Source organism: Phocoena phocoena, chromosome 16, assembly GCF_963924675.1.
Source record: "Phocoena phocoena chromosome 16, mPhoPho1.1, whole genome shotgun sequence".
Taxonomy (NCBI): domain Eukaryota; kingdom Metazoa; phylum Chordata; class Mammalia; order Artiodactyla; family Phocoenidae; genus Phocoena; species Phocoena phocoena.
Genome location: NC_089234.1, coordinates 14,479,065 through 14,499,373, shown reverse-complemented (window position 1 = coordinate 14,499,373; position 20,309 = coordinate 14,479,065). Strand labels below are relative to the sequence as shown.

Genomic DNA, 20,309 nt, shown 5'->3' with positions numbered 1-20,309 from the left:
GACTGTCTCAGTCCTGGCTTTCTTCTACTTCTCTGGGTGTTCGGATCGTCTCATGGACTCCGCTCCTCCATTACCAGTCCTCTTCTTGGTCGTTCTCTCTGTCTTACTCTCTTTCTACCAGACCTTACCCACTCCAGTGGCAGAGACTGCTGGCTCTGCACCCAAGACTTCCACTTCCCTCCCCTGGTGGAGACTTGTTTCTGGGAAGTAGTACCCGCTAACGGCATCGAAACAGAGTGTCTTGAGCTTTTCCGGTCCACGGTGGTTTAGAGGGGGTTGAACCTTTTTTACCCTCTCATCTCCCACCTGCCCCCTAGACATCAATGCTCAAGGCAGCCCTGGAAACCCCAGATTGAAGATGGCAGAAGCATCACCAGTCTGGGTCCCCGAGTAACTGCATAAAGCAGGTGCTGTGCTTCTTTCCTCTTCGCCCACACACGTCCTGACACCCATCAGGACTCCCACCTCAGACTTTATACAGTGAGAAATGAACCTCTCTTTTGCTAAGGCACTGAGATTGCAGGGTTTAACTGTTGTAACAACTAGCATTAGCCATCCGTACAATTACAGTCTTCAGACTCAATTGATGCAGCTCACCACGAGTCTACCTCCCTGGACTAGACTTATTCCCGGGCTTCACACCTGCATATCCAACTAGACATCTCCACTACGACGCCCCACAGGTCATCAAACTCAGGATGTCCAGAACTAAGCAAATGAGCCACCACCGTCCACACGCCCTGACTGTTCCTGTTCCTCCTTCATAGGGTAGTAAATAGCATTTGTATGCGTCCAGCCACCCAAGGCATACCAAGCTGTACGTGCGAGTCGTACTAGGCTTCTCCCTATTTTTAATCTCCCGTATTAATCTTTCCTAAATATCTATCCTGTTCATCCCTTTTCTCTCTCCTTATTGTCACTTGCTTATCTGGTTTTCATAATCATAGCCTCACCCACCACTCCAGTCTGTCAGTGCTACCGGTAGAGGTGTCTCTTTGAGATAAAAATCTGATTGTGCCTCTTCACTCCTAAAAATCATGTGACCCCCTTCTGCTTACCTCTCTTTCTTCCCTCTCATCCTTCTCCCATTTGCACCTGTGTTCCACCCATAGCAACTGTCCTGACGTTTCCCAAATATCCTTTCTGTCCATGCTGTGGAAGTTTTAGTTCCCTCTACCCAGAACATACCACACCCCTCATGCCAGTGCTCTTTATCTGACAACTTCCGTCTCCTCTTTCAAACCTCAGCTCAGAGATCATCTCTCCCCTGGGAATCTTTGATCTCCACACCCACCTTGCAGATCTCACCTTTATCTTTCTTTCCCTCTTGCCTTGTGCCAACTTCATAGAATTTGTCTCTGTGTGATTGTCAGCAAATCTACGAGCTCTCGCACCATCGTCATCACTTGATGCTACGTGGTAATGACTCTGACGACAACCAGCCTCAACCACGCTGCCTGCAATACGCCCTCAATGCGTGTTTATGGATTTAACCTGTATTGTCATCTACACCTATCTACATAAATGGATAAAATAATACATATAAAGTGCGGAGGGTAATGCCTGGCATATCATATCAATGTTAACAGAACAGTTATTGTTTATATTATTGTTGTTTTTATAACATCAACATTAATTAATGCCTTTGACCATAACTAATTTTACATCCCTACCAATTTTTGCTTTTCTTTTTCTCTTGGTTCACAATCGCATGTTAGTCATTTGCACCAAATCAGCAGTTTCCTTCTAACGGCTATAAAGGGAGCAGAGTGCAAGTCAAAGGATCTGGAGTCCTGGGTTCAGGTCCCCCATAACCACCAACTGTGCAAGCCTGAACTAGTCATTTAATTACGCTGTGCCTCGTTCTGGCCATCTGTGAAGCAAGGACAAAAAATAGCTTCCTGACCCACTTCAACAGAACCTAGATAATTAACATAAAAGCATTTTTAAAGTCTAGAAAATGGATGAACGTTAACTATTAGTGGTATCTGTAGTAGTACAGGCAATACTAATACAGTGTTTTCTCTGTTGAATATTGTCACTCATCTGTTTTGCCGGTATCACTCTCAATTATTTTTACATTCCTTAATGAGCAGGCAACGCGTGCAAGTCATCCATACGTTCGTGAGCAAGTTCTCAATTTTATTATGCAAAACATCAAAATAATTCTGGCTTGAGTTCTAAACACAGTTATCACCTCACAGACGGTGTTGCTCTAAACTGATACTGTCTGTGAGTCTTTGAATCCATCTTTCTATCAACTTTTGTCCTTTATTAGGCATTCCACGTGATAGTCATACTGAGTTTTGAATGCATTATTGAATGAACGAGTGATCCTAAAGGACAGAGGCAAAATCTTGAGTGCCCAATGTTTTATCAATTTCCAATTTGACTTCAGACTTCCCACTTGTTGTTAATGATGATGATGATTGACATTTTTGAGCTTTTATGTGCCAGGCACTTCTCCAAGCCCTTCACATTCAATCCTCACAATAACTTGGTCGAAAGACTATATGAGCTTGACCCACTATAATGTAATAAACACCGTGAGGTACAGAATCTTTTATGTCTTGTCTGTCTTATTCACTGCTTAACCCTTAGGGACCAGAGCAGTACCTGGCATATAGTAGGCACTCGAGAAGTAATAATTGAATGAAGTGATTTGCTGTTTAAACAATTTTTTGACCCTTAGGACTTTGGAGTTTTCTGAATATTTGTAATTTGATTTCTTATTATGAGTGGTAGTAACTTATTCTGTTATTGAAATTATTAACTCACTTTGTATAATACTCTATAGTTTGTAAATACTTTTACATATAATCCCTTTTAATCTAAAGCAAACAATGACATGGTACTACTAGAATTGCTAAAATACAATGTCTCTACCTAATGAAAATTAAAATATTGCTATTTTTACAAAACTGCTATAGTTCAATTTCTTCAATGAACAGTAAGCTCTTCAATTAAATTAAGGATAATTAGGTTTTAAAATAAGGGATTATCATATATCATATTTTTTTAATTGAAGGAAGGAAATACTAGGAAATATTTTCCCAGTTGCCTTGGAGACAGGAAATTCTCAATTGGAAATTTACTTAAAAACATGGAGAGGTAGCTGCAGAGCTGGTTCTTATACTGTTTGTGGCTCTCAAAAAAGAATCACAAAATATTTTCAATGAATCAATAAAATTTCCTAGTATATAATTAAAATCAGAACTGATATGATCTAAAAGAAGCTTTACTTGTGAAGAACCATGAGGATTTGCAGTAAACAATGACTTGACACAGTAATGGCCATGATTTGTTCAGCTCGTTCTAAATACAGGGAATAGGGCTGGGCGGGAAGATGGCGGAAGAGTAAGACGTGGAGATCGCCTTCCTCCTCACGGATACACCAGAAATACATATACACGTGGAACAACTCCTACCGAACACCTACTGAAGGCTGGCAGAAGACCTCAGAGCTCCCAAAAGGCAAGAAACTCCCCACGTACCTGGGTAGGGCAAAAGAAAAAAGAAAAAACAGAGACAAAAGAATAAGGACGGCACCTGCACCAGTGGGAGGGAGCTGTAAAGGAGGAAAAGTTTCCACACACTAGGAAGCCCCTCCGCGGGCGGAGACTGCGGGAGGCGGAGGGGGGAGCTTCGGGACCGCGGAGTGGAGCACAGCGACGGGTGCGGAGGGCAAAGCGGGGGGATTCCTGCACAGACGATCGGTGCCGACCGGCACTCACCAACCCGAGAGGCTTGTCTGCTTACCCGCCGGGGCGGGCGGGGCTGCGAGCTGAGGCTCGGGTTTCGGTTTTGGACGGAGCGCGGGGAGAGGACTGGGGTTGGCGGCTTGAGCATAGCCTGGAGGGGTTGGTGCGCCACGACTAGCCGGGAGGGAGTTCGGGGAAAAGCCTGCACCGGCCGAAGAGGCAAGAGACTTTTTCTTCCCTCTTTGTTTCCTGGCGCGCGAGGAGAGGGGTTTAAGAGCGCTGCTTAAAGGAACTCCAGAGAAGGGCGCGAGCCGCGGCTAAAAAGCGCAAACCCCAGAGACGGGCGCGAGCCTCGGCTGAGGGCGCGAGCCCCCGAGACGGGCGCGAGCCGCGGCGGGAAGCGCGAGCCCCCGAGACGGGCGCGAGCCGCGGCGGGAAGCGCGAGCCCCAGAGACGGGCGCGAGCCGCGGCTGAAACTGCGGAGCCCAGAGACGGGCGGGAGACGCTGGGGCTGCTGCTGCCGCCACCAGGGGGGCTGTGTGCGAGCACAGGTCACTCTCCGCGCCCCTCTTCCGCGGAGCCTGTGCAGGCCGCCACTGCCGGGTTCCCGGGATCTGGGGACAGCTTCCCGCACGGCGGGTCTCAGGCTGGTGCAGCGTCACGCCGGCCTCTGCCGCAGCGTCACGCCGCCTCTGCCGCCGCAGGCCCGCCCCGCACGCCGTGCCCCGCCTTCCCCCATCCCCCAACCCCCGGCCTGAGTGAGCCGGAGCTCCCGAATCAGCGGCTCCTTTAACCCCGTCCTGTCTGAGCAAAAAAAACAGACGCCCTCCAGCGATCAGCGCGCAGGGGCAGGGCCGGGTACAAAGCTGAGCTCCTGTGAGCCGTGAGAGCAGGGAGGAGAGGGGGAGGTCTCTCCCGGCAGCCGCGGAGGCGGCGGATTGAAGCTCCACAATCAACTTGATGTGCCCTGCATTGTGGAATACCTGAATAGACAGGGAGTGAGCCCAAATTGAAGAGGGGGAATTTAGGAGCGAGATCGGTGATTTTTTTTCCCTTTTCCTCTTTTTGTGAATGTGGGCATGTATGCTTCTGTGTGAGATCTTGTCTGTATACTCTTGTTTCCACCATTTGTCCTAGGGCTCTATCCTTCCATGGTTTTTTAAAAAAAAAAAAAATTTTTTTTCTTTCTTAATAATTAATTTTAATTGCAATAACTTTATTGTACTTTACCTTCGTTCTTTCTTTCTTTCTTTCCTTCCTTCCTTCCCTCCTTTAGACAGCAAATCACCCCAGGTTGAGGAGGTGTCTCTGGGAGCAGGATTTAGGATTTTTCCCCCTTTGCCTCTCTTTGTGAACGTGTATGTGTATGCTTCTGTGTAAGATTTTCTCTGTATAGCTTTGCTTCCAACATTTGTCCTAGGGCTCTATCCGTCCATGTTTTTTTTTTAAAAAAAAAAAAATTTTTTTTTCTTAATAATTAATTTTAATTGTAATAACTTTATTGTACTTTACCTTCGTTCTTTCTTTCTTTCCTTCCTTCCTTCCCTCCTTTAGACAGCGAATCACCCCAGGTTGAGGAGGTGGTCTCTGGGAGCAGGATTTATGATTTTTCCCACTTTGCCTCTCTTTGTGAACACGTATGTGTATGCTTCTGTGTAAGATTTTCTCTGTATAGCTTTGTTTCCAGCATTTGTCCTAGGGTTCTATCTGTTCTTTTTTTTTTTTTTTTTTTTTTTTTTTTTTCTTTTTTTTTTTTGTTCTAAATATTTTTTAGTACAATAACTATATTATACTTTATTTTATTTTTACTGTATCTTCTTTCTTTCTGTCTTTTTTCCTTCTTTCCTTCCTTCCTTCCTCCCTTCCTCCCTCCCTCCCTCCCTCCTTTCTTTCCTTCTTTGCTTCTTTCTTCCTTCCTTCCTTTCCTCCTTTCCTCCTTTCCTTCTTTCTTTCCTCAAACTTCTACTAATTCTCTCTACATTTTCTCCTTCTTTCCCTCCTACCTTCCTTCCTTCCTCCCTCCCTCCCTCCTTTCTTTCCTTCTTTGCTTCTTTCTTCCTTCCTTCCTTTCCTCCTTTCCTTCTCTCTTTCCTCAAACTTCTACTAATTCTCTCTACATTTTCTCCTTCTTTCCCTCCTTCTTTCCTTCCTTCCTCCCTCCCTCCCTCCCTCCTTTCTTTCCTTCTTTGCTTCTTTCTTCCTTCCTTCCTTTCCTCCTTTCCCTCTTTCTTTCCTCAAACTTCTAATAATTCTCTCTACATTTTCCCCTTCTTTCCCTCCTTCCTTCCTTCCTTCCTCCCTCCCTCCCTCCTTTCTTTCCTTTTTTGCTTCTTTCTTCCTTCCTTCCTTTCCTCCTTTCCTTCTTTCTTTCCTCATACTTCTAATAATTCTCTCTACTTTTCCTCCCTTTTATTCTGAGCCGTGTGGATGAAAGGCTCTTGGTGCTCCAGCCCAGGAGGCAGGGCTCTGCCTCTGAGGTAGGAGAGCCAACTTCAGGAAACTGATCAACAAGAGACCTCCCAGCTCCACATAATATTAAACGGTGGACATCTCCCAGAGACCTCCATCTTAACACCAGCACCCAGCTTCACTCAACGACCAGCAAGCCACAGTGCTGGACAACCTATGCCAAACAACTAGCAAAACAGGAACACAACCCCACCCATTAGCAGAGAGGCTGCCTAAAATCATAACAAGGCCACAGACACCCCAAAACACACCACCAGACGTGAATCTGCCCACTAGAGAGACAAGACCGAGCCTCATCCAGCACAACACAGGCACTAGTCCCCTCCACCAGGAAGCCTACACAACCCGCTGAAACAACCTTAGCCACTGGAGACAGACATCAAAAACAACGGGAACTACGAGCGTGCAGCCTGCAAAAAGGAGACCCCAAACACAGTAAGATAAGCAAAATGAGAAGACAGAAAAACACACAGCAGATGAAGGAGCAAGATAAAAACCCACCAGACCTAACAAATGAAGAGGAAATAGGCAATCTACCTGAAAAAGAATTCAGAATAATGATAGTAAGGATGATCCGAAATCTTGGAAGTAGAATAGACAAAATGCAAGAAACAGTTAACAAGGACCTAGAAGACATAAAGATGAAACAAGCAACGATGAACAACGCAATAAATGAAATTAAAAGTACTCTAGATAGGATCAATAGCAGAATAACTGAGGCAGAAGAACGGATAAGTGACCTGGAAGATAAAGTAGTGGAAATAACTACTGCAGAGCAGAATAAAGAAAAAAGAATGAAAAGAACTGAGGACAGTCTCAGAGAGCTCTGGGACAACATTAAACGCACCAACATTCGAATTATAGGGGTTCCAGAAGAAGAAGAAAAAAAGAAAGGGACTGAGAAAATATTTGAAGAGATTATAGTTGAAAACTTCCCTAATATGGGAAAGGAAATAGTTAATCAAGTCCAGGAAGCACAGAGAGTCCCATACAGGATAAATACAAGGAGAAATACGCCAAGACACATATTAATCAAACTATCAAAAATTAAATACAAAGAAAGCATATTAAAAGCAGCAAGGGAAAAACAACAAATAACACACAAGGGAATCCCCATAAGGTTAACAGCTGATCTCTCAGCAGAAACCCTACAAGCCAGAAGGGAGTGGCAGGACATACTGAAAGTGATGAAGGAGAAAAACATGCAACCAAGACTACTCTACCCAGCAAGGATCTCATTCAGATTTGATGGAGAAATTAAAACCTTTACAGACAAGCAAAAGCTGAGAGAGTTCAGCACCACCAAACCAGCTTTACAACAAATGCTAAAGGAACTCCTCTAGATAAGAAATGCAAAAGAAGGAAACGACCTATAATAACGAACCCAAAACAATATAGAAAATGGGAATAGGAACATACATATCGATAATTACCTTAAATGTAAATGGACTAAATGCTCCCACCAAAAGACACAGATTGGCTGAATGGATACAAAAACAAGACCCTTATATATGCTGTCTACAAGAGACCCACCTCAGACCTAGAGACACATACAGACTGAAAGTAAGGGGATGGAAAAAGATATTCCATGCAAATGGAAACCAAAAGAAAGCTGGAGTAGCAATTCTCATATCAGACAAAATAGACTTTAAAATAAGGACTATTAAAAGGGATAAAGAAGGACACTACATAATGATCAAGGGATCGATCCAAGAAGAAGATATAACAATTGTAAATATTTATGCACCCAACATAGGAGCACCTCAATACGTAAGGCAAATACTAACAGCCATAAAAGGGGAAATAGACAGTAACACATTCATAGTAGGGGACTTTAACACCCCACTTTCACCCATGGACAGATCATCCAAAATGAAAATAAATAAGGAAACACAAGCTTTAAATGATACATTAAACAAGATGGACTTAATTGATATTTATAGGACACTCCATCCAAAAACAACAGATTACACATTTTTCTCAAGTGCTCATGGAACATTCTCCAGGATAGATCATATCTTGGGTCACAAATCAAGCCTTGGTAAATTTAAGAAAATTGAAATTGTATCAAGTATCTTTTCTGACCACAACGCCATGAGACTAGATATCAATTACAGGAAAAGATCTGTAAAATATACAAGCACATGGAGGCTAAACAATACACTACTTAATAATGAAGTGATCACTGAAGAAATTAAAGAGGAAATAAAAAAATACCTAGAAACAAATGACAATGGAGACACAACGACCCAAAACCTATGGGATGCAGCAAAAGCAGTTCTAAGGGGGAAGTTTATAGCAATACAAGCCCACCTTAAGAAGCAGGAAACATCTCGAATAAACAACCTAACCTTGCACCTCAAGCAATTAGAGAAAGAAGAACAAAAAAGCCCCAAAGCTAGCAGAAGGAAAGAAATCATAAAAATCAGATCAGAAATAAATGAAAAAGAAATGAAGGAAACGATAGCAAAGATCAATAAAACTAAAAGCTGGTTCTTTGAGAAGATAAACAAAATAGATAAACCACTAGCTAGACTCATCAAGAAAAAAAGGGAGAAGACTCAAATCAATAGAATTAGAAATGAGAAAGGAGAAATAACAACTGACACTGCAGAAATAAAAAAAATCATGAGAGATTACTACAAGCAACTCTATGCCAATAAAATGGACAATCTGGAAGAAATGGACAAATTCTTAGAAATGCACAACCTGCCAAGACTGAATCAGGAAGAAATAGAAAATATGAACAGACCAATCACAAGCACTGAAATTGAAAGTGTGATTAAAAATCTTCCAACAAACAAAAGCCCAGGACCAGATGGCTTCACAGGTGAATTCTATCAAACGTTTAGAGAAGAGCTAACACCTATCCTTCTCGAACTCTTCCAAAATATAGCAGAGGGAGGAACACTCCCAAATTCCTTCTACGAGGCCACCATCACCTTGATACCAAAACCAGACAAGGATGTCACAAAGAAAGAAAACTACAGGCCAATATCACTGATGAACATAGATGCAAAAATCCTCAACAAAATACTAGCAAACAGAATCCAACAGCACATTAAAAGGATCATACACCATGATCAAGTGGGGTTTATTCCAGGAATGCAAGGATTCTTCAATATACGCAAATCTATCAATGTGATAAACCATATTAACAAATTGAAGGAGAAAAACCATATGATCATCTCAATAGATGCAGAGAAAGCTTTTGACAAAATTCAACACCCATTTATGATAAAAACCCTCCAGAAAGTGGGCATAGAGGGAACTTTCCTCAACATAATAAAGGCCATATATGACAAGCCCACAGCAAACATCATCCTCAATGGTGAAAAACTGAAAGCATTTCCACTAAGATCAGGAACAAGACAAGGTTGCCCACTCTCACCACTCTTATTCAACATAGTTTTGGAAGTTTTAGCCACAGCAATCAGAGAAGAAAAGGAAATAAAAGGAATCCACATCGGAAAAGAAGAAGTAAAGCTGTCACTGTTTGCAGATGACATGATACTATACATAGAGAATCCTAAAGATGCTACCAGAAAACTACTAGAGCTAATCAATGAATTTGGTAAAGTAGCAGGATACAAAATTAATGCACAGAAATCTCTGGCATTCCTATATACTAATGATGAAAAATCTGAAAGTGAAATCAAGAAAACACTCCCATTTACCATTGCAACAAAACGAATAAAATATCTAGGAATAAACCTACCTAAGGATACGAAAGACCTGTATGCAGAAAATTATAAGACACTGATGAAAGAAATTAAAGATGATACAAATAGATGGAGAGATATACCATGTTCTTGGATGGGAAGAATCAACATTGTGAAAATGACTCTACTACCCAAAGCAATCTACAGATTCAATGCAATCCCTATTAAACTACCACTGGCATTTTTCACAGAACTAGAACAAAAAATTTCACAATTTGTATGGAAACACAAAAGACCCCGAATAGCCAAAGCAATTTTGAGAACGAAAAAAGGAGCTGGAGGAATCAGGCTCCCTGACTTCAGACTATACTACAAAGCAACAGTAATCAAGACAGTATGGTACTGGCACAAAAACAGAAAGATAGATCAGTGGAACAGGATAGAAAGCCCAGAGATAAACCCATGCACATATGGACACCTTATCTTTGATAAAGGAGGCAGGAATGTACAGTGGAGAAAGGACAGCCTCTTCAATAAATGGTGCTGGGAAAACTGGACAGGTACATGTAAAAGTATGAGATTAGATCACTCCCTAACACCATACACAAAAATAAGCTCAAAATGGATTAAAGACCTAAATGTAAGGCCAGAAACTATCAAACTCTTAGAGGAAAACATAGGAAGAACACTCTATGACATAAATCACAGCAAGATCCTTTCTGACCCACCTCCTAGAGTAATGGAAATAAAAACAAAAATAAACAAATGGGACCTAATGAAACTTCAAAGCTTTTGCACAGCAAAGGAAACCATAATCAAGACCAAAAGACAACCCTCAGAATGGGAGAAAACATTTGCAAATGAAGCAACTGACAAAGGATTAATCTCCAAAATTTACAAGCAGCTCATGCAGCTCAATAACAAAAAAACAAACAACCCCATCCAAAAATGGGCAGAAGACCTAAACAGACATTTCTCCAAAGAAGATATACAGAATGCCAACAAACACATGAAAGAATGCTCAACCTCATTAATCATTAGAGAAATGCAAATCAAAACTACAATGAGATATCATCTCACACCAGTCAGAATGGCCATCATCAAAAAATCTAGAAACAATAAATGCTGGAGAGGGTGTGGAGAAAAGGGGACACTCTTGCACTGCTGGTGGGAATGTGAATTGGTTCAGCCACTATGGAGAACAGTATGGAGGTTCCTTAAAAAACTACAAATAGAATTACCATATGACCCAGCAATCCCACTACTGGGCATATACCCTGAGAAAACCAAAATTCAAAAGGAGTCATGTACCAAAATGTTCATTGCAGCTCTATTTACAATAGCCCGGAGATGGAAAGAACCTAAGCGCCCATCATCGGACGAATGGATAAAGAAGATGTGGCACATATACACAATGGAATATTACTCAGCCTTAAAAAGAAATGAAATTGAGATATTTGTAATGAGATGGATAGACCTAGAGTCTGTCATACAGAGTGAAGTAAGTCAGAAAGACAAAGACAGATACCGTATGCTAACACATATATATGGAATTTGAGGGGAAAAAATGTCATGAAGAACCTAGGGATAAGACAGGAATGGAGGCGCAGACCTACTGGAGAGCGGACTTGGGGATATGGGGAGGGGGAAGGGTGAGTTTTGACAGGGCGAGAGAGAGTCATGGACATATACACACTAACAAACGTGGTGGGGTGGATAGCTGGGGGGAAGCAGCCGCAAGGCACAGGGATATTAGCTCGGGGCTTTGGGACAGCCTGGAGGGGTGGGAGGGGGAGAGTGGGAGGGAGGGAGATGCAGGAGGGAAGACACATGGGAGCACATGTATATGTATAGCTGATTCACTTTGTTATAAATCAGAAACTAACACACCATTGTAAAGCAATTATACCCCAATAAAGATGTTAAAAAAAAAAAAAAAAAAAATAAAATAAAATAAATACAGGGAATAGTTCACGTAAAATTCAGGGAGTGCTCAGCACTGTGGTGCTAGAGTAGGATTACATTTTGTAGAACCTTTACTGTGTGTCTTTAAATTAAACTTGAAAATGTTATGATGTGTTGGGAATTCCCTGGCAGTCCAGTGGTTAGGACTCTGAGCTTTCACTGCCGAGGGCCCGCCAGGGTTCGATCCCTGGTCGGGGAACTAAGATCCCGCAAGCCGCGCAACACAGGAAAAAAAAAAAAAAAAAAAAGGATGTGTTAAAGGCCAAACAAAATTTTATAACCAGAATACAATTATCATTTGTATTTAAACATTGACATCTGTAGTTGTCACTGGTTTCTAGTAGGTGAGGGGAAACATTTCTTTAAGCTCTCAGACAAATACGGTCCATTTGTCATTCCGGTGTCTTCAGCACTTGAAGTATTTCAATTTTTGTTCAACAGTATAACCTTTGGAGTTTTGCCTGATAACGACTTCAGTTGTGCTGGTCTTCCAACAGATAAATTAAAGTGGAAATGCATATTTTCTAATTATTCATCCAGCCCTAGTCGCATATTGGCAAGGATGGCCACACTGAATGTTAAATCAAGTCTGCACAACAGCTAGAGTCTATGCAACATCAAAGTTTCCCAAAGTCACTTTCTTAATTGTGTGAAGGATAGCCAGGGCTCTGATCAGTAGTATGTAGCTATATACAATCAGAGAGAAAACATTTAAACATCCCAGCATGGTATTTCCATTTAAATCTGGTTACAGTGAAGTAAAACTGTAGCCATTAAAGGTCTAGAAGAACTACAGATATAAGCCATAAAAGAAGACAGATAGTAAATGAGGTAGTAAAAACATTTCAGCAGGGCAAACAGCTAACAGCGCTCGTTCAGGTCTTCCTGAAGCAGGTGGTTCAATTCGCTACAGACCCTGAACCATTCCCTGAGCTCCACTTACACCCGCAATTAACCTTTCACACCTAACGAAGCTGTTTTCTTGGGAAATTAAAATGAATAGTGGTGCCTGCTCTTACACAGACTTGGGAGGACAGCATTTCAAAATGAATGACCTATCTGAGGCTTTGTTCAAATGTAAAATGGAAGTGCTATGTTTGTATATAAAATGAGGCAATTTCATTTGATATGCAGCATTTTATTACTGTGCTTATTAATTGTTCTGCATAAGTGTAAAAAAACACACATCAGTAATTTTATGATTAGATTGTTACTGCTGGCGTCTACTAATACCATTTCACTTCCATTAGGAAAAGCTAGAGTTTTACGAAAGATAACTAAATTCCTGATGTTTCTCCTTGGTGGTTTTGCAAATTTAGTGGTTTTAGAAAGATATATTTACGATTTAAATATTTAGCTTTACTCATTTCCATCGCTTCCTCTTCAGGGCATGCCTGCACATGTTTATTGAGAAACGAAGTTCTTAAATTTAGGAGGAAAATATTGTTTTTATCCAAGGTCCTGGGTAAAGGCCTGATTTGGGTGCATCTTCTACTTTTACTAAATACCTCTGGTAGCTCTTAGCATCCAAGCCAGTAACAGCTAAACTGTGCCCATGTGCGGAAAGAAATCTGCATGGTCCCAAAGAAGTCTGCTTCCTTCCCAGCTTGTCTTGCCCTGGGTGAAGCAGAGCAGCCACTGGTGATGTTCCCCATTATCGAGCACCAGTTCAAAATGCCAAGAGGCCATGGAAATGGAATAGGAAACAGAAGATGGCACTTTCTTTCTTATGAGGTTTATAATTCATATTTAAATAATCTAAATGTCATAGTGTCTGGTATTTAAGAACTAAAAGTGCAAAAAAGGTAAAGCTTATAATAAATATTTAAACCCCAGCATTTTTATTGAATCTACTGGCATATTTTGATGTAAACTTTGCTAGCCTGCAGCGTCTGTGCATCATCTTGACATGGTAAATGAAATTCCTTTAGAACACCAGTCTAAAATAATGAATTGTTCCCCCAGTTAATCGTATTGCTTTGATAACAAGGAACTGTGCTAGGCCTAGAGAACACAATAAGTGGATTTCACCAGATGATTTGTGTGACTTTTTGAAAAATGATCTTCTGGACCGACCCTATTGTAATGGAACTCTAATGGTACGGGGGTGTGCCACTGTTCAGCCTCCTACCAGGAGGAAGCACTTTCTCCTAGGGCACGGGGAGTGTGGGGTCATCAGCGGAAAACCTCTCACCGGGAAAAAGTTCCTCGGGAGACCTCAACCAGGAGAGAGCGTTTGCGTCAAAGGGTGATATGGAGAACTTACTTCTAAGTTGCTTTTATTTTATTGATACGTATTTTTTTTAATCCAGAGAAGATCTCAAGCTACCTTTATTTCTTCATTGTCATTGTGAAAATGAACCAAGACCAACCCAATTACAAGCAAAGATTATTTATTCAGAACTTGCCATATAGCAAGGGAGTCATCCACCATCGCTTGCTTGCACTGTGACAGAGTACGAATGTGTGGGAACATTTTATAATGGAAAAAAGAGAAAGCTTCAAGTACGTGCTTATTGGAGGCTGTCGGCACCAGAAAGCTGGAAAGCTGGCGGCAGGCTAACTAGAAGCGGGGCATTCTATGTGGTTGGTGCATATTTCCCTTTCTCTTATTGGTCCTAAGTTGGAAGCAGGGACAAACATTAGGGAAGCTGTCAGTTATTAATGAAGTCCTGGCTGTTTGGGGCCCATCATTATGGGGTAATTGACTCCCTGGGTTGTTACTAGAGATGGCAGTCTGACTCCTACAAGCCTGACATAGCAGGCTGGCTTCTTGTGCTGGTTATTATAGATAAGAGACTGGTTTCCTGTGCAGGTTGCTACAGGCTGTGGGCCAGAGTTCTGTTTCTACGTATGGTCAGGCCATTGTGTTTGTATCCTCAGTCTCTCACCAGCATATAACTGTTACATTTGGGGGGAGAAGGGGAGCAATATTGTCTTTCTTTAAAGAGCTACTGACTTGACTTTTCTTTTTCTCAATTAAGAAAATTTGATTCCTTAGCTGAAAGGTAATGATAGAAATTAATTTCTCTGTCTCTTTTTTCATGAGTCTTCCACACACTAGACAATTTAAGAAGACAGGGTTCTTGTCTCTCCTGTTTACTCTTGTGTCCAGGCCCTCTTATAGGTTGAAGGAGGACCTAGCAATTTCTGGGTTGTTGTTGCTGTGTTTTAAGGTTCTCCATATATTAAAATACGAAGAAATTCAAGCATAGTAATAAAAACTTACACTTAACAATTTGACACAAGGCATGCACACACACACACACACACACACACACGTTATTATGATTATTGTGCTGTTTGTAATTAAATTACAGGATTTAAAATGCAGAAGAGCTCATGGTGTGCCACCAGCTGTATGGTCCAGTGAAGGACTCAAGCTTAAATTTGAATGAAATGAAAGCATCATTTGGCCCATTAAGACGATAAGACCTGGGCAAGTGGCCCGCTGAGCGACCTCTGTGAGTACACATGGTGGACACTCAAATATCACGGCCTGGAGGAAAGCAGGGTTTCCCGCGTACATATTGCCATTTATACAGAATCTGAAAATTCAGTTAATTGTTCAGTTTTCATAGGAAAGGACAGAAAGCTGTCAAATTAAAAATAAGCATGATTTGTAATTTTAGTTTTAAATTAAGGACTGAAATATGGTTTATGATTGATTATTTTCAACTGAATGTGTTTCTAAGCGTACACATCATTAGTAAACCCAGATTTCACGTTCACATACCCTGAAATACAAAGATACAGTGACAGTTTAGGATTAGCATAGAATTTCCTGTTTTGGCCACTTAAACTGTTTACTTCTCTCTTGGCTCTGTATCTTCTGTATGGAAAACAATGTTTGCAGCTACATGTAAGTGGGAAAGTGTTGTTTCTCAGGGCTCCTTTGGACGAGGTCATGCCACAGTTTAATGAATAACATGATTCCATACTTGGATGCTGTGATCACTGGAATTAGTGTAAGTGATCTCTGTTCACATTAAAAGAGACGTATATTATTTGTCATATTTGGCTGTCTCTGGATAAGATGGTACCAAAGATGAAATAACAAAAGGTTGTAAATTTTGCCAGAAGTGTGCCAAGAGATCTGTGGAAACGTAAGGTCTGTCTGTGCTGAACTTTCACTTAGCACAACCGCGGTCTCTGATTTTTTGTAAATAATGTGCTTCGGCTCCCTCCCTTACAGAAATAACAAACTAATTATTTCTCACAGCGTAATAAGTGGTTAACACATCTATTTTGGACACTTCAGATGTTCATATGTGCTCTTCAAAGGTCAAGAAAGTAAATTTTACTTAAATTTGAACCTTTGAACTTACGTTATCCCTAAGAAACTCAGGATAATTATTAATATCCTGAAAGAGTAGGTTACTCAACATCAACCCTTAAACACTAAATATGTAAGATTATCAGCCTAGCCAGTGATGACTGTAACTTTTTAATCCCTTCCCTCTCTAACACCATTAATATCTCCTTCTCCATAAATACCTTCTCTTCTGTTTTCAAATGTACTTGAAACTCCTTTTATCTTTAAAAAAATGTATATGTACTCAGATAATCATATGTATTCACGTACATCTCATCTGACCCTGCTGCTTCCCCTACGTACCAGCTACTTACCTCTTTCCATCGACAAACATCTTGCACATGAGACTTATGTCTGTTGGCCACATTCCCTCTCACTCCATTCCCTGCCTAACTGTCAGGCTTCCATCCTCAGTTAAGTATGGAAATGACTCGAGATCACCAGCATCTTCCTTGAGGAAATCCAAAGGCCTCTTTAGCAAGCCTCACATGCTGGCCCCTTAGGTACTTTTTTGCAGACGCCTTGACTTCTCTCCTCCCTTGACTTCCACAGCACTGCGCTAGGCGAGTCGAACTTCCTCTTACAGTGTCCATTTCCCCACACTGGCATTTCCTTCTGTTCATGAGTCTCTGGAGGTCCGTTCTTGCCAGGTCATATTTGAGACTTACCTAGAATAAATTGACCCACAGGAATGAACTAATTCAATGACACCTTGTATAGGATGAGATCCAAAAGTGAGGCCTTCCTCTAAGAGCAGCACATGGAGAAGATGTCGATGAGAGCTCAGGGACTGGTTCAGCTCAATTCACAGTCAAGTCTCCAAGACTTTAGGGAAGGGAAACTGGTGACCTCTTCTCAAAGCAAGCAGTCTGGTCTCGTGGTTTAGTATGGGGATATGACACATTTTATTTTACTCAAAAACCAAAACTAGATAAAATGATTACTGTGTAGCTGTGATAAACCAGGGTATCTGGTTGAGCAATTGCTTGTATAAACTTAGGAAAGGCTTTACTATTCCTGAACATCTTACCAAATGTTCCTGTCAATCAATGGACAAAACAATGTAACAAAACAATTTTCTTTCAATTACTTATGATAACTAGAGATCCACTTTTGTGTAGATATTCTACTGATAATACTAATGGTCTTTTTCTTATATTTAAGACATCAGCTAAATTTCTACAAGTCATCTTTCTTCTATGTACATCCACAACTCTATCCCTGGGGTACTTTCTTACTTCTTAAAAGCAATTTAAGAGAATGAAAAGACAGACTACAGACTGGGAGAAAATATTTTCCAAACATATACAGTGTCTCCTACATATGAACCTTCAAGTTGCAAACTGTCAAAGATTTGAACGTGCGTTCACGTGTCCAATCACGTAATTAGTTTACATGTCTGGCGTACATTGTCATGTGCTTGTATCCTCTACAAGTGGCTGTGCTTTTGTGTACTTTACTGTACAGTACTGTATAGAATACAGTAGTACATTATCTTTATTTCAAGCCCAGGATGTCAGGAAGCAAACATAAAAGCAGCAGCATTGTAGCTGTACTACTATACTTTTCAAGGTACTGTACTGTAAGATTGAAAATGTTTTCTTTATTTTTTGTGTTTGTTTTTTGTGTATTATTTGTGTGAAAAGTATTTTAAATCTATTACAGTACAGTACTTATATAGCCAATTGTGTTAGTTGGGTACCTAGGCTAACTTTGTTGGACTTACAAACACTCTCTCAGAATGAAACTCATTCGTATGTAGGGAGATTACAGTATCTGAACTGAAAAAGGACTGGTATCCAAAATGTAAAAGAAATCTCTTAAAAGACAACAATAAGAAAACAAACAAGAAAATTAAAAATGGGCAAAAGATCTGAACGGATACCTCACCTGAGAAGATTTACATATGACAAATAAGCATATGAAAAGATGCTCAACATCATATGTTATTAGGGAATTACAAATTAAAACAACCATGAGGGCTTCCCTGGTGGCACAGTGGTTGAGAGTCCTCCTGCCAATGCAGGAGACACGGGTTCGTGCCCCGGTCTGGGAAGATCCCACATGCCGCGGAGTGGCTGGGCCCGTGAGCCATGGCCACTGAGCCTGCGCGTCCAGAGCCTGTGCTCCGCAACAGGAGAGGCCGCAGCAGTGAGAGGCCCGCGTACCGCAAAAAAAAAAAAAAAAAACAACCATGAGATACAGCTACATGGCTAAAATCCAGAACCTGACAACACCAAATGCTGTCAAAGATGTGGTGCAACAGGAGCTCTCATTCATTGCTGGTGGGAATACAAAATAGCACAGCCACTTTGGAAGACAGTTTGACACTTTCTTACAAAGCTAAGACATAAAGTTACATGTGATCCAACAATTGTGCTCCTAGGTATTTGGGAATTGAAAACTTATGTCCACACAAAAACTTGCACATGGGTGTTTATGGAAGCTTTAATTCATAATTGCCAAAAATTGGAAGCAATCAAGATGTCCTTCAATAGGGGAACGGATAGACAAACTGTAGTACATTGATACAATGGAATATTATTTAGCAATAAAAAGGAATGAGCCACCGAGCCAAAAAAAGATATGATGCAACTTAAAGGCGTATTGCTAAGTGAAATAAGACAATCTGAAAAGGCTACATACTGTATGATTCCAACCAAATTACATTCTGGAAAAGGCAAAACTATAGAGATATTTAAAAATGATCAGTGATAACCAGAGGCTCAGGAGAAGGGGAGGGATAAATTGGTAAAGCACAGGGGATTTTTAGGGCAGTGAACCTATTCTGTGTGATACTTTCATGGTGAGTATATGACAATATGCTTTTGTTGAAACCTATAGATCTTTGTGTACAGCACGAAGTGTGAACCCAAGTGTAAGCTGTGGACCTTACTTAAAAATCATGTATCAATATTGGTTCAATTTTTCTGTAAACCTAAAGCTGCTCTAATTTTTTAAAAAAAACCTTAATATACTGACTCTTGTTACACACACACACGCACACACACAAAAAAAACTGAAAATTCTTTATACTTTTAGAACAAACGTGTGTTCAGACATAGAAAGGTGTGGAGTCATATCCACAACTGATTGTGATGTTTTGTCACACACTGATTTGATTGTCCAGTGTCACTCCATTAATTTTGTTAGATCCTTGCTCTTCTTCATGTGTACAGTTCGTATGTCCAAGGTAAGAAATTTTTTTTTAAATATATGTGTATAACTGAATCACTTTGCTGTACAGCAGTAATTAACACAACATTGTAAATCAACTATATTTCAATTAAAAAATATTTTAAGTAAAGGGTAAACTACTTCCAATAAGCAGCTAAATGTTTGATTGCTGAATGTAAAACAATGCTAGGCCACCACCGTTGCCATCCCAGAAATATGTAATCAAACATTTAAGTGGGTTTTTTTCCTGTCTTTCCAGGCCTTGCAATTGCCAGTGCCCTAATAGATATTTCACAACAGAAGCCTTCAGATAGTAAAGACAAGACTTCAGGAGTCCGAAATCGAAAACACCACCTCTCAACACGTCAAGGAACGTGTGTCTGAGAAACAGAAACTGCTCCTGGAGGTTCTGTAATGTTTGACTTTGTAAATGGCTTCCATTAAGGCTGGTCTGTGGCCTCGATTTTTATGGAGGCAAATCTCTGTATGGTCCCAGGGCCCAGATACAGTTCCCTGCAAATGGTCAATGACTCGAGTGGCCCAAGAATGTTCATGAGTTTTATCAAAGTAACAGTATTGATGGTCACAGGTGATAAAGTTAGTTTTTAAGGCTATCTTAGGCTTATCACAGATAACATTACTCTGGAAAAAAAGTGTATATTGTTTCTTAATGCAGATGAAAAATATGTAATTCGTATAAACCAAACTGTTTATATCCCAAGACTTTAAAGAAAGACATTTTATAATGCCTGAATGATGAGAATTGTACAGTTTTTGCCTCATAAGCGAACTTAAGTCACTTGTATACGAACAGGAGATGAACCAATTACAACGGCTTTAAATGCTGTTTTATCTCATGTAAACGTAAAAGCAGGATTTTGATTTAGTAGGATGTAAGCAGTGTATTTAAATATTTCACAGGACCATATCATGTCCAAACTCGGTTTTCAAATGTGACTATTTTCCACCCAACTGGAATGCAGACCAAAACGAGTCCATTTGGATGGATGGTGGGTGCAA

The 20,309-nt window shown here is 40.7% G+C and overlaps 1 protein-coding gene across 1 annotated transcript in view; it reads left to right on the top strand.

Annotated features, from left to right (window-relative positions):
- Positions 1-19,673, top strand: part of ATRNL1 (attractin like 1) — a 691,263-nt gene extending 671,590 nt beyond the window's left edge. The window contains exon 29 of the mRNA XM_065893763.1: positions 19,549-19,673. Coding sequence (XP_065749835.1) covers positions 19,549-19,673 — 125 coding nt within the window. The remainder of the gene's footprint in view (positions 1-19,548) is intronic.
- The last annotated feature ends 636 nt before the right edge of the window (positions 19,674-20,309 follow it).